Below are 14390 nucleotides of genomic sequence, written 5' to 3'. Positions count from 1 at the left end.
GAATGATTTCACAGGTTAAGTAGGTGGGGCAAGTTCTCAAGGTGAATTCTATCTTTGTATAGTAATAGAATAGCTCTGTTATCAGGGAAGTCTGTATTTGAAGTGTGTTTTCCCAGTGTTTATGAAGGCAAACGAGTTTTTAAACTGAATTATAGTGTATGACACTTTGCATGTTCTAAGATGGTTAGATTTCCCAGTTGTTGAGGGTTTTATAAGGGTACTGATTGATAAACTAATGTGAAAACAGCAAGCTTGCCCTTGCTCTGTGGAACCAGAAGGACATTTAACTTTTTAGTAATGGTTAGAATCAGTGTTGGGTTTTGTTTTGTTTTGTGCATGTATGTCTGTGTGTGTGTCAAATGTTTGTGTGTGTCACATGTGTTCCCTAGCAGGCTAGAAGAGGTTATTGGATCCTCTGGAGCTAGAGTAACAGGCAGTTGTGAGCTACCTGACGTGAGTGCTGGGAATCAAACTTCTGTCTCGTGGAAGTGTGAAATTGCTCCTAACTACTGAGCCATTTCTCCAACCCAGTTTTGTTTTGTTTTTGTTTTTCAATTTTTGGAGACAGGGTTTCTCTGTATAGCTTTGTACACCAGGCTGGCCTCGAACTCACAGAGATCCACCTGCCTCTGCTTCCCAAGTGCTGGGATTATAGGTGAGTGCCACCAACGCCCAGCTTTCAGCCCAATTTTTGTTGTTTTGCTTTTGACTTTGGTTTTTTAAGATGGGGTTTCTTTGTGTAGCCCTGTCTAGCCTGGAACTCTCTCTATAGACCAGGCTGGCCTCTTACCTAGAGATTTGCCTGCCTCTGCCTCCAGAATGTTGGGATTAAAAGTGTGTGCCGCCACCACCTGACTTTGCTTTTGATTTTGGAGACAGTTTTTTTGCATTATGTAAATTCAGCTTTCTGAGTGCTAAGATTAGTGCCTGGTTTAGGATCAGTTTGTCAAACTATGCTCAAATTTTAGGTCAACTTCATTAAATTTGAACTCCTATGATAATCCCCATGTATTTTAGACTCTTCTACATAGATTGGTGAGATTGGCATCATTCTTGTGCTCTGTTAGAAATTTGAAAATGACAGTTGGTTCAGTTGTCTAGATTGTAAGAATATCAACTCATTATGACCTTAAGGTAATTAACCATTCACTTCTAAGTGTGTTGGTACATGCTTTTGTTGATTTTTGAAATTATATTTCTCCCATTCCTCCCCCTCGCCAGTGTGTGCGTACCTTGAGACATGTACCATAATATATGAGGACACTTGCAGGAATTGGTTTGCTCCTTCCACCATGTGAAACCCAGTGACCAGGTCATTAGACTTGGTGGCAAGCACCTTTACCTGCCGAGCCAGAGCCATCTTGATACCCTAGCAGAGACTTTTTAATGCCAGTGTTGTTGAGGCTGATACAGAGGCAGGAGGGATGCCTTAAGTTCAAGGCCATTTTAGGCTATAGTGTCAATTCCATTCCAGACTGGGCTACAAAGTCAGACCTGTCTCAAAACAAATGAACAAAAAAATCCTTCCCTTTTCTCCTTTCTCTTAACATTCTTATCCACTCAGAATCAGACCCCTAACTTGGTTCCTTTGTTGCAATCTTCTCAGAGTAGGATACTAGCCAAATCCCCAAGTCCTGCTCATCCCCAAATAGATGTCCAACCCATTCCTCTTATCTGTTGTCCTCATTGAAGGCCTTGTCACTTGTCACCTGCCATCTACATGGCCACAGCATAAGTACTCTCCTTGCTTTGTGTCTGATCCATTTCAGCCCATCCACTTCTTCAAGGCTCACAAGATGGTATAGCAACAGGTATATGAGCTTAACGATCTCCCATCACTTTACAGTGGATGCTCTCGTGCCTCTGCTCAGGGTTAGGACTTTAGGGTCCCTCTAAATCAGTCTCTTTTTCCATACTCTCTAGGCCCCATCCCCTACATTTGAATTATGTAGAACTGCTTGGCTAAAGGCTCACCCCCACCTCAAGTTCTCCAAGAAATGTTGATGTCTGACCCAATTGAAAAACTTCCAGCTTTCCAGGATCAAGTCTCAGCTTCTGTGCCAGGCACAGGAGGCCCTTTGTAATCTGACTTAAGTTTGGCAGCGGGCTGTATTCTGCACCATGCCTTGTGACACACTTTTTTTTCCCTTTTTTCCCGAGACAGGGTTTCTCTGTGACTTTGGAGGCTGTCCTGGAACTCACTCTGTAGACCAGGCTGTTTTTGAACTCAGGGATCTGCCTGCCTCTGCTTCCTGAGTACTGAGACTAAAGATGTGCCACCACTGCCGGACTGGCCTTGAATTTACAGCAGTCCTGTTGCCTTTTACTTTTGAATGCTGAGATTCCAGATATGGACTACTGTATCTGTTTCCTAACAAGTATATGTTTAAGTGACATGTTTTTTTTTTAAGATTTATTTTATTTATTATGAATACAACATCCTGCCTCCATGTATGTCTGCACGCCAGAAGAAGGCACCAGATCTCATTATAGATGGTTGTGAGCCACCATGTGGTTGCTGGGAATTGAACTCATGACCTCTGGAAGAGCAGTCAGTGCTCTTAACCTCTGAGTCATCTCTCCAGCCCGACATGTTTGGTTTTGAAGCTGGGTGTATATTAAAATATAATTTGCTATTTAATAATGTCCTGAGTGTCACAAGTCCACTAAAATGGTTGAGGCTCTGTATGTAGTTCAGTGGTAGACCACTTGCCTGTCATTTACAAAGCCCTAGGTTTGATCCCCAGCATTACCAAAGCAAACATTAAAATGTTTGCTTCCAGTGTTCGTGGCTTGGGAATCTGTGGCACTTTGCATATGAATGATTAAATTTTTAATTACTATTTTTGTAAATGGCAGATTGGAAGAGCTTGCAGAAGCTGTTTGCCAGCAGTTCTGTGCAGTGATTTATTTAGAATTTGAATGATCAGGGCTGGAGAGATGGTTCAGCAGTTAAGAGCTGCTGGCTACTCTTCCAGAAGACCCACGTTCAGTTCCCAGCACCCAGATGGCAGTTTACAACTATCTGTAACTCCAGTTCCAGGGAGTCCAATAGCTACACATGCAGGCAGAACACAACACACACAATATAAATAAATGGATTTTTTGAGACAGGGTTTCTCTGTGTAGTAGTCCTGGCTGTCCTAGAACTCACTGAGATCCTCCTGCCTCTGCCTTCCAAGTGGTGGGACTAAAGGCACATGCTACCACCACTCAGCTAAAAGGATACATTTTTTAAAGATTTAAAAAATGTTTTTAATTCTCAATAAGTCAGAAATCAAGTTGACAACTTATCAGTATATTCTTGCCTTTTTTGAAAACTTTTTGCTGTGGATATATCTATGTATGTGTTTAAGCAAGCACATACCGTGGCACACATGTGGAAGTCAGAGTTTGTGTTGTCAGAGATGCCCCTAAATAAAATGTGTGATAAAAGGATCCTTGCATAGCAATTACATTTTTGGTCTTTGTTCAAATCTAGACTGTTTGACATCACTTTTCTTGTGTTTTATTTCTAACTCATACACAACATTGATTACTTTGGTGCTTTCTACAAAACTTTTTAAAACTGTAGTATTTGTCTGGGCAGTGGTGGTGGTGCACACCTTTGATTCCAGCACTTAGGAGGCGTAGGCAGGTGGATCTCTTTGAGTTTGAGGCCAGGCAGGACTATGACACAGAGAAACCCTGTCTCAAAAAACCAAAACCAATCAAAACTTTAGTGTTCTCTCTATAAAACTTTCCTACTTTTTGCCCTCTTTTCCTTTCTCTTCTGTTTTTTACATGGCCCCTCTTTTTGTCTTTAAAAGATGACAAATGCACATTTCGGAGTGTGTTTGAATTTATATATTGCTGTGTTTACCACCAAGGACCTTGACTTAAAGTCACAAGTTAAAGTTGTATATATGTGTTACTTACATATATGTGTTGTAAGTTTGGTTTTTTTTTTTTAGAGTTAAGTTGGCCTGTAACTCACAGAGATCTGCCTGTCTTTGACTGCTGAGTGATGGTATTAAAGGCATGTACTATTGAGCCAACATTTGTTAGTCTTAAGAAGATTGATTAGAATTTGCATTCCCTGTCTCATTGAGGCATACTTTTTTGGCAATCATACTTTATTTTTAAGTATTATTCTGATGAAAATAGAGCACATCAAATGATACTCAAGAATAGTAACCACGAAGTAGTGCTTATGAAATATTCATATGAGCATATGAGGACCATGCTTTTTCATTTTACTACTGGAGCATTATTTAAAGGTCTTCACCTTAAATATTCAAAGGTAGCTGGGCAGTGGTGGTACATGCACTGGGAGGCAGAGGCAGGAGGATCTCTGTGAGTTCAAGGCCAGTCTGGTCTACTGAACAAGTTCCACAGCTACAGAGAAACCCTGTCTCAAAACAAAAACAAACAAACAAAAAATCAAAGGTTATTTTAAATGTAGGAGTCCTTATAGCAAAGGATAAATATATCCTTTTACTTATAGTTTCTATGCTACCAGGCATTTTCTCTGAGTAATACTGTTGTTAATATCTGTTCTCAGTTTTAAACGTCTCTAGAAGTATATTTATTGAACCTTCTACTTGTGTAGGTTAATTTAAAGTCACCCAATTTTATGTGAATCAAGTTAAAGAGAAAGAAAGTTTGTTAACTGGACTCTCAAAAACAGTAGCTTTCTATTTGAGCATTTTCTATTATTACTTGAGATGTATTTTTCTCCTTGTTTAGTGGATGATGCTGGCAAAATAGAACATGATGGCTCATCTGGACTGACCATGGACACAGAATCTGAAATTGATCCTTGTAAAGTGGATGGCACTTGCCCTGAAGTCATCAAGGTGTACATTTTTAAAGCTGACCCTGGAGAAGATGACTTAGGTGAGAGGGAAACCTTAGCATCTCCTTTTTTTTTTGTTTTTTGAGGCAGGGTTTCTCTGTGTAACAGCTCTGCCTGTCCCGGAACTTGATTTGTAGACCAGGCTGGCCTGGAACTCAAGAGATCCACCTCCCAAGTGTTGGGATTAAAGATGTGTATCACCACTACTCAGCTAGCCTTAGCATTTTATACATCTTGAGCAGTGTTTCAGTCTAATTGTTTTTGGTTATTTAGATTGAGAAGATAGGAATTTTTTTGAAAATCAAATAATTTTAACATAGTATCAGAAAAATATGTTTAAGGGCTGGAGAGATGGCTCAGCGGGAAAGAGCACTGACTGCTCTTCCAGAAGTCCTGAATTCAATTCCCAACACTCACATGGTGGCTCACAACCATCTATAATGGGATCTGATGCCCTTTTCTGGCCTGTAGGTTTACATGAAGACAAAGCACTCACATGTAAAAAAAAATAATTAATTTAAAAATATGTTTTAAAAAGGAAGAAATGGAAATGAAATTTTAAAATAAATTGGTGCTGCTCTTTTCCTTGATAGGTGGAACTGTAGACATTGTGGAAAGTGAGCCTGAGAATGATCACGGAGTTGAACTGCTTGATCCAAACAACAGTATTCGTGTTCCCAGGGAAAAGATGGTTTATATGACTGTTAATGACTCTCAACAAGAAGATGAGGATTTAAGTAAGTAGGTGGACTTTCTGGGGGAGAAAATAAACGTGTTTCCAAGTGTGTTCTCTGTCTCTTTCAAATGGTCAGCATTTGAAGAAAATAAGAAAAACATTGTTTTAGAAATTATTATGTTAGCATGTTCGAGGGAATTGTACTGACTCATATTTAGCATGCTTGTTACTTTAAAACTAAATTATGGTGAAAACCAAGAAATGAGTCATTCAGTATGTTTGTTGAGTATTTATTACACAAAAGCCGTGTTCTAGGAATGTAATGTTTGGACTTCTTCCCATTTGCATATTAGCTGAGTTCAAATATAAGTGTCTTTCCTATGATCTCTCTAAACTCGGTCAGAAAAGTTCATGTATTTTCTATTTAGATGTTGCTGAAATTGCCGATGAAGTTTATATGGAAGTGATTGTTGGGGAGGAGGATGCTGCAGCCGCAGCTGCAGCCGCAGTGCATGAACAACAGATAGATGACAATGAAATGAAAACCTTTATGCCGATAGCATGGGCAGCTGCTTATGGTATGTCACAGAGCAATTCTTTAGATGTGAATTTGTGATTGAAAATTAGGTTTTGTCGCCAGGTAGTAGCGGTGCATGCAGAGGCAGGCAGATCTCTGTGAGTTCCAGGACAGCCAGGACTACTTTACAGAGAAACCATGTCTGAAAAAAACAAAACAAAAATCAAACTGCCCCTGCAAAGTTTTTGTGGTTTTGGGTTTCAGAAATCTGAAATGCTAGTACTTTATATGGATTACTTGATTTAAACAAGAGAGAGGAAGATTATAAAGTCTACTTTTTGTCCTGACATTTTAGCAGACATTTTCTTTATGTGTGTTTTACATAGAAGGAAATACACTGTATAAAGTATACAGGCTTTCAGTCTGGAACTTTTCATCTTAACTGTTTCAGGCCCATGACTTTAAAATCTGGGGAGACAGCATGGGTACCCATGGGAAAATACTGACATAGTTTCAGTTTTTGAAGCTGGGCATTTGCAATGGTCTTACTGTAATGAATGTACTCATAAAACTCCATTACCTAGAGTGGGGTATTTCTGTCATTCATGAGTATCATGGCTTTTCATTGTTGTAATTAATAAAGAATTCCTAATTCTTTATAATTTATAATACTGTATGATTTTTTTTAATACACATTGTTAGGTAATAATTCTGATGGAATTGAAAACCGGAATGGCACTGCAAGTGCCCTCTTGCACATAGATGAGTCTGCTGGCCTCGGCAGACTGGCTAAACAAAAACCAAAGAAAAGGAGAAGACCTGATTCCAGGCAGTACCAAACAGGTGAGGGCGTGCGAGTTCCACGGTGCAGCGTGCTCCGCAAGCTCTCAGGAAATGCTAGTATGCATCCACAGGGGTATTGTGATGGCATCTTAGTGGCTAGACTACATGTAGCTTTTGTATATTGAATGTTAAAATATAATTTTCAGAATTCAGTGATATTCATGAATGATTTTCTTAATTAAAAAGGAATGAAAAATGGATCAAACAAGGATGAAAATAGTGAAAGGCAACCATGTTAGCAAGTGTTAATTTTGGAAAAAAATATAGTTAAAGAACGATTATTTCAGTGTAAATGGGCATAATTTACAGAGCAGTGGGATATGTACTTGAGTGTGTATGATGTAGCTTATTTCTTTTATGCCAATTTGCTTATTAAGAATCTTACTGGTATATTTAAGTTCTGTTATAAGTTTGTATAAATTAGTGTGTTTTTAATAAAGCAGGAATTCTAATTTTAAAACTTTATGCATAATTCTCTCGGGTTTCTAAATTGATATGGATTAATCACTTTTCAATAAAAATTACATATTTATTAATCAATTTTGTTAAAATGGAAGAGGTTAGAGTAGACCAAGTTCTTAGGGCCAGGTTGCTGTATCTTTTGCTGTATGTTGTAGATTGAAAATGACAAAAGAAATGTGTGGCATGTAGCCCAAATTAGGAGTCCCTGCCTGTAGTGCTTAGAGCACACATTCAGAATTTTGAAGCAACCTAAACCAGCATGTTTTTTGATCACTTATGCTCCTTTCCTTTCTCAGCAATAATTATTGGCCCAGATGGACATCCACTGACTGTCTACCCTTGCATGATTTGTGGGAAGAAGTTTAAATCGAGAGGTTTCTTGAAAAGACACATGAAAAACCATCCTGAACACCTTGCCAAGAAGAAGTACCGCTGTACTGACTGTGACTACACTACCAACAAGAAGATAAGTTTACACAATCACCTGGAGAGCCACAAGCTAACCAGCAAGACAGAGAAGGCCATAGAATGTGATGAGTGTGGAAAGCATTTCTCTCATGCTGGGGCTTTGTTTACTCATAAAATGGTGCATAAGGAAAAAGGAGCCAACAAAATGCACAAGTGTAAATTCTGTGAATACGAAACAGCTGAACAAGGCTTATTGAATCGTCACCTTTTGGCAGTCCACAGCAAGAACTTTCCTCACATTTGTGTAGAGTGTGGCAAAGGTTTCCGTCACCCATCAGAGCTCAAAAAGCACATGAGAATCCATACTGGGGAGAAGCCCTATGAATGCCAGTACTGCGAATATAGGTCCGCAGATTCTTCTAACTTGAAAACTCATGTAAAAACTAAGCATAGTAAGGAGATGCCATTCAAGTGTGACATTTGTCTTATGACTTTCTCAGATACCAAAGAGGTGCAACAGCATGCTCTTATCCATCAAGAGAGCAAAACACACCAGTGTTTGCATTGCGACCACAAGAGTTCGAACTCAAGTGATTTGAAGCGACACATAATTTCAGTTCACACAAAGGACTACCCTCATAAGTGTGATATGTGTGATAAAGGCTTTCACAGGCCTTCAGAACTCAAGAAGCATGTGGCTGCCCACAAGGGTAAAAAAATGCACCAGTGTAGACATTGTGACTTTAAGATCGCAGATCCGTTTGTACTAAGTCGCCATATTCTCTCGGTTCATACAAAGGACCTTCCATTTAGGTGTAAGAGATGTAGAAAGGGATTTCGGCAACAGAGTGAGCTTAAAAAGCATATGAAGACACACAGTGGCCGGAAAGTGTATCAGTGTGAGTACTGTGAATATAGCACTACAGATGCCTCGGGCTTTAAGCGGCACGTTATCTCCATTCATACGAAAGACTATCCTCACCGCTGTGAGTACTGCAAGAAAGGATTCCGAAGACCCTCGGAAAAGAACCAGCACATAATGCGACATCATAAAGAAGTTGGCCTGCCCTAACAGTAGTCTTCACAGATGTCGGTAGAGAAACTGGCCTTGAAACAGAAAATTCATTTAAAAGCCAATCAGTCTTGTTCACATACAATACTGTATATTGATTTATGCTGTGTACAAATAGAATTATTGCTTCTAGTTGACTTTTTTTTTTACATTTTGTTCCATAGTGTGTTCTGAATTCTATTCAGTTTGTTTAATACATGGGGAAAAGCAGCAACAAGTTAGTTGCTTTTACTAAAGTAATCCCTGATTCTATACTGAAGTTTTCTATCTTAGAAGTTTTATATTTATTTTAAAATATTTACCTTGCTTACCTTGATGGTACTCTTCTAAGACCATTTAACTCACAGTAACTTTGCATTGGTAACTGAAAGTATTCATGTTGACTTTTTTCTCACAAATTTCTCACAATAAAATTGTCAGAGACATCTAGTAGGAACAGGAGATTTTTACAGTGAGGTCTCATGATCATAACATGGAAGTCATTTACTTGTCTTGTTTATGTATTTGTAGACCATATGACAATGAAAGTTTCCATGCCAACTTTCGTGTCCCTGGCATTGCTGAGTAAAAGAACAGTGGCTGGGTTTGTGTTTACTTTTTTTTCTTTCCTTTTATAGTGGACAAAATATACTTCTTTTTTTCTTTAGACTATTTACATCTTTTGTCAGTGTAGCAAACTTTTAGAAAACCTTGTTGGAAATTTTTGCTTGATCCTGTTGTATTTTGATTATTCTGTCTGTGCTGCTTTGTCTTGGAATGGTTGTGTGCTACAAATGAAATTTAACCGAGGACTGCATTTTGGAATCTCCTAGGGGTAACTTGTGGCTCATAGGATCTTTTGCAACTTTATATATGTAAATGTACCCTGAATTATATATATCTATCTATATATACACATATATATGTAACATGTATCTGTGTGTATTGCTTATTTTACATACTTATACACACAACCCCCAGTAGTAGTTGCTTAAAATCTATAATGAAAAGTATTAAATTTACAGTAACGTGAAAGATCCAGGGATGCAAGAGAGAGCATTTTGTAAGTCTTGCTCTTCAGAGAGACTACTCAGGTGAAGAATTAGAAGGAAAATAAGGACACTAGTATTTTTAAAGAGTAAAGGTATTTTCTTTTAAATATCTTTGGTAATTGAAAAATAATTGAAAAAATAGAGGTTAAGATGTTTATAGATACAATGCTTTCATACAGTTTCAACTCCATGCCTTTATATTTTTCTGAAAAGCTAATGGGTATCCAGACAGGAATCCCTCAGTTCTCTCTGAGAAGCTGGCGAGAGAACTCTTGTCTGACCAAGCGAGAGGGACAGAAAGGGAGTGATGGCTCCATGGACCAGAGAACGGGTGCTAATAAGGACTTAGACTTGGCAAATTGAGCCTGTTCTGCTAGTTCTTAGTTAACCTGAAAAACTTAACACTCGGTTGGCTTGGATTACATGATAGAGGTGTGGTCCAAGTACGTGAACAGTCTGAGGCTTCACTTGGATCCTCACCAAGTCTTTCACGGTTTTGTTTTTGAGAGCTGGCAATTTGTAACATACAGGTCTGATGGCTGATAAAATTTGTAAAAAGAAGTCGGATGCTAAGATTTTGTTAAGATATCTTTTGGGAAACAGTTTCTAGAGTCCCTGGAATTGGCTGTTGGCACACGGGTCTGGCACATCATGGGGAGACTTAGAAATTTTCTTCCCACTCGATAGCTGCCTTGCTGCCTCATTATGGTGCTCCATCCCTTTCGTGCCGTTAGGTTTTTACCTTTCATCTTTCTCTTAGTCATCAATATTTGTATTCAAAAGTTATATTTTTGGGGTTAGATGTCTTGAATATTTGGTGTTTGGCAAACCTCTGAAGTGCTAGATTGATTTAGTCTAGTTCTAAATCAAGTTCTTAAGGCTGGTATAAACTCCATCCTCAATGCCAGTCAAAACCAAGGCGTAGATTCCCTAGCCTTTCCATCCAATAGGGAATTCTTTTGCCTTTGTAGCCTCCGCAACGTGCTTTAAAAATGCATCACAACTATGATTTGATTTATTGCCCTGTTATTTTTGAAAGCTCTGTCTTTTCTTGTGAGAACTTTTAAAATCTACTTTATTATTTTCCCCAGAAGTAATGTAAAACACCTAACATTGATTTATAAAATTTAAAAATCGTCTACAATCAGTACAGGAAATACAAATGATTGGACCATTTAACATATTTTTTAAATAAACTGAGAGATAAGGAACACAACACTTTACACACTTTATATTTCTCTTTACATAATCTGGAACCATACACAGTTCTTTTCTTTTTAAAGCACAATATTGAAGCCTTTAAAAGGTATTTAAGGGTTTGGTCAAGTGAATATAAAATGTGTTTGTCTGTATAAAGAGAAAATGAAGTAGTCACTGTTATGTACTGACATTAGTTACAACCTAGTTTTAATTCTTAAAACAATTTTGATTAGCAAAGCTAAAAAAAAGGATGTTTCAGTTAAATGTTTTAAAGAGGTACAGATTTTTACAAGGACATAATATAAGTTATTGTTCTGTAGAAATATCCTATTAAATATTGTATGTCCCTCCCTCTGTATACTTTGTAAAAAAAAGTAAAATACATAAAAAGAAAATCATATAGGGGATGTGTGACATTATTGTAATTGTGTACTTGAGAATAACGTGCAAAAATAAAAATCAGAATATTTTCCTGTTAACGAATGTTCAGTCTATTTGATACCAGTACTAAGTTAATGCTTTTTCTTAAGACAATGTACAGTTTTTGTAAACCTAATAAACATCAAAAGCAGTGGATTATTTTCATCCCCCTATTTCTTAATTCCTTTTATGCAGCAGTGGAATGCAAAATGCTTGATTGCTTTGAATTTTGTGACTTGGATGCAAATACTGATAATTCAGTCCTGTGAATTTGCAAGTAACATTACAGAGAAGTTAAGAGGTGATTGGTGAGTCCTTTGATGAGCATGTCCTTGAAATTCATTTTTTCTTTATCTTTGTAAATGATTTGTTTTATTAGCATCTCTGATTCCTATTATAAATTACCTGCACATAAAGTGGGTTTTGAAAGCACTTAAAATTTGTTTTATTATCAATTCACAACACATTTAGTCTGAGGAGACTATCACTATTCAGAAGCCCTACCTTTGAGTTTACCCATTTGTGCCCAGGTTGGAGGCCTCTAGTAGACCCCAACATACTGGAGGATGGTCACTGTAGTAGTGAAAATTGCAAGTTGGGTAAAAGTCAGGAGAGAGATTTACAGCACTTTTGATTTAACAATGAGATTCTGTAATATAGAACCAGTGTTGGCCTAAGAGATGAAATAACAAATAACCAAAACTTGAGATAAACGTCCAAAAGAATGGTGGACATCACAGTCAGAGTCATAAGTCTGATAAAACCAGGACTTGCTAGAAAATGAGATCCACCTATTCTAAAATGTGTGGCGCTATTGTCGCTGGGGATATTGCTATTTGTTTCCTGCAAAATCTTAGATTTGTGTAAGGAAAAAGCAGGATCAGTGCATCTTAAAGAGGATCGATTACCTGGCAGCATGGTAATTTCCTGGGACTTGGTTAAAGATGCAGATTCTCTGCCATAGGCCAGTCCCGTGAACTGGGACAAGGCCTGAGCCCCAGTAGCCTGTGTTTAGGAAGCTCTCCCAGTGATTCTGGTGCATGCTCAAGTTTAGTGAAAGTGATCTTAGAGCACTTGAGGAACCTAAAGATTACTTGGTGTGACATTTTGTGTAGTCAGGAAGCTCACAAAAAAGCAGCTAGAGATGGCACAGTGAGAGTAAATTTGAATTCAGAGACTTTCTCCTTTCTGTAAAAGTCTGAGCCAGCCAGTCACTAAGTATATCCTTCAGTGCACCTCCTACTCTTATATAATCCCCCAATGTTGCATTCCTCAAAGGTAGGAAGACTTGATAAGTAAAGAGAAGGACTGAAAATTGTGTGTTCGTGTGTATGTTTAATTGGCCCAGAGTTACTAAAGTAGTAATTCATATTAAAAAGGACATTTTGCTGCGTTTTACAGCTTTTTAGGAGGTCAAAATTAAGTTTGCCCTATGGATTTTGTTTTATCTTTTGTTTCATGTATATATTGTTTGCCTTTTTCATAAAATAATTCTTGGATTTGTTATATATTGTTCCTGTTATTTTTGACATCTTTGCTATTGTAAATAAATTCCTATTTTGTTTTAAGTTACCCTAGTGGAGTGTTGGCTATAGACAAGGCTTACATGGACACGTGTGCACACATCACACATGCGCACAGAAATGAGACTTGAATCACACAATAATGCCCATGTTGTTACAACCTCAGTATGCTGTGACCCCTTCACTTAAGTACGTTTCACCACCAAGGGAACCACTGTTGCTTTAAAGCACAACTCCTGCAAAGACTTAGATTTATTTTATTTGGCTAGACTGGCTAGCCCGGAAACTCCAGGGGTGCTCCTGGCTCTGCCTACCCCTTGCTGAGATTACAGGCAGGTTCATCACATGACTTTTCCATTGGCTTTGGAGATTGAGTTCCTGTCCTCACAGATGCATAGCAAGCACTTTATTGGCAGCCATCTCCCCAGCCCTACTTGAGTTTTAAAATTGTTTTCTGATCTTTGGTGGAAATATTTGATCCAATTGAGGGTACAAATCAAAACTTATTTTCTTTTGCTTGGTTTTCCCTATCCAGTTCCCTCTCATTTTACCTGTCTTGCTAGTATTGAGAAACAAGGAATTTGACACTAGTAACCTGCTGATACTGTAAGGCCACCAGGATACCTTGCTACCAAAGCCCTTTGTATGAGGTCTAAATGGTATACAGCTATGTGGTTTGCCAAAGAAGTATCTGAACACTTTGATTAAGATTAAATGGTAGTGTGAAATAGTAGAATTGTGAAAATCATTTTGCTTTCTAAGAGGAGGCAGTTTGATTGCTTCATGTTTCTGTTCGACTTAATGCACAGTCCATTTAGCAGGGATATGTGTTGCAGTTTAATTCCACCCTTTCTGAAGCCAGTCATGTGGAGGAATGGAGCCCACCCTCTGCTCTGAGTCCCAAAGACTGTCTATCTCATACAGAGCTTGCCCTAGCCACTCTGACACCCTGACTGGGACCTGCCATCCTAGGTTGTCCTCTGCCACTAGCACATGAAAAGTGCAAGGTCTTCTATTTGGCCATGGATGGTTGTGTCCACTCTTGATTTTTACTGCTTCTCAGGCGGGATTTCTGACACATTAGAAGATTTAGTTCCTATTTCTCCCAAGCAGCGTATTTTGATAGTTCTTCAGAAACTTTGTTTTGAGAGAGGGACTTAATATATACCCTAGGTTGACTTCCATTTAAATACAATTTTATTTTATTAGTAGCCATGTTTGTACACACACATTGTATGTGGAAATCAGAGGACAACTTTCAGGAGTCATTCTTTTCTACCTTGTGGGTCCCAGGAATCAAACTCCAAAGTTGTCAGGCCTGACAGCAAGTACCTTTATTTACTGACCCTTCTCACTGACCCAAGGTTGCCTTCAAATTTAAGAACATACTATCTCTGTCTC

At 38.3% G+C, this 14390-nt stretch overlaps 1 protein-coding gene across 5 annotated transcripts in view; it reads left to right on the top strand.

The window, feature by feature from the left end:
* The window catches only part of Zfx (zinc finger protein X-linked), a 43489-nt gene extending 30451 nt beyond the window's left edge, over positions 1-13038 (top strand). For 4 of the 5 annotated variants that reach the window (XM_021223968.2, XM_005087848.4, XM_013126540.3 and 1 more), the window contains 5 exons: positions 4729-4878; positions 5431-5574; positions 5942-6091; positions 6733-6873; positions 7632-13038. In XM_021223968.2, the coding sequence (XP_021079627.1) occupies positions 4729-4878; positions 5431-5574; positions 5942-6091; positions 6733-6873; positions 7632-8815 (1769 nt within the window). In that variant the 3' untranslated portion in view covers positions 8816-13038. The remainder of the gene's footprint in view (positions 1-4728; positions 4879-5430; positions 5575-5941; positions 6092-6732; positions 6874-7631) is intronic. The other variant, XM_013126541.3, reaches the window with a different exon arrangement.
* Positions 13039-14390: the final 1352 nt, after the last annotated feature.

Source organism: Mesocricetus auratus, unplaced genomic scaffold, assembly GCF_017639785.1.
Source record: "Mesocricetus auratus isolate SY011 unplaced genomic scaffold, BCM_Maur_2.0 Super-Scaffold_100003, whole genome shotgun sequence".
NCBI lineage: Eukaryota > Metazoa > Chordata > Mammalia > Rodentia > Cricetidae > Mesocricetus > Mesocricetus auratus.
This window is presented reverse-complemented; position numbering and strand designations above follow the sequence as displayed.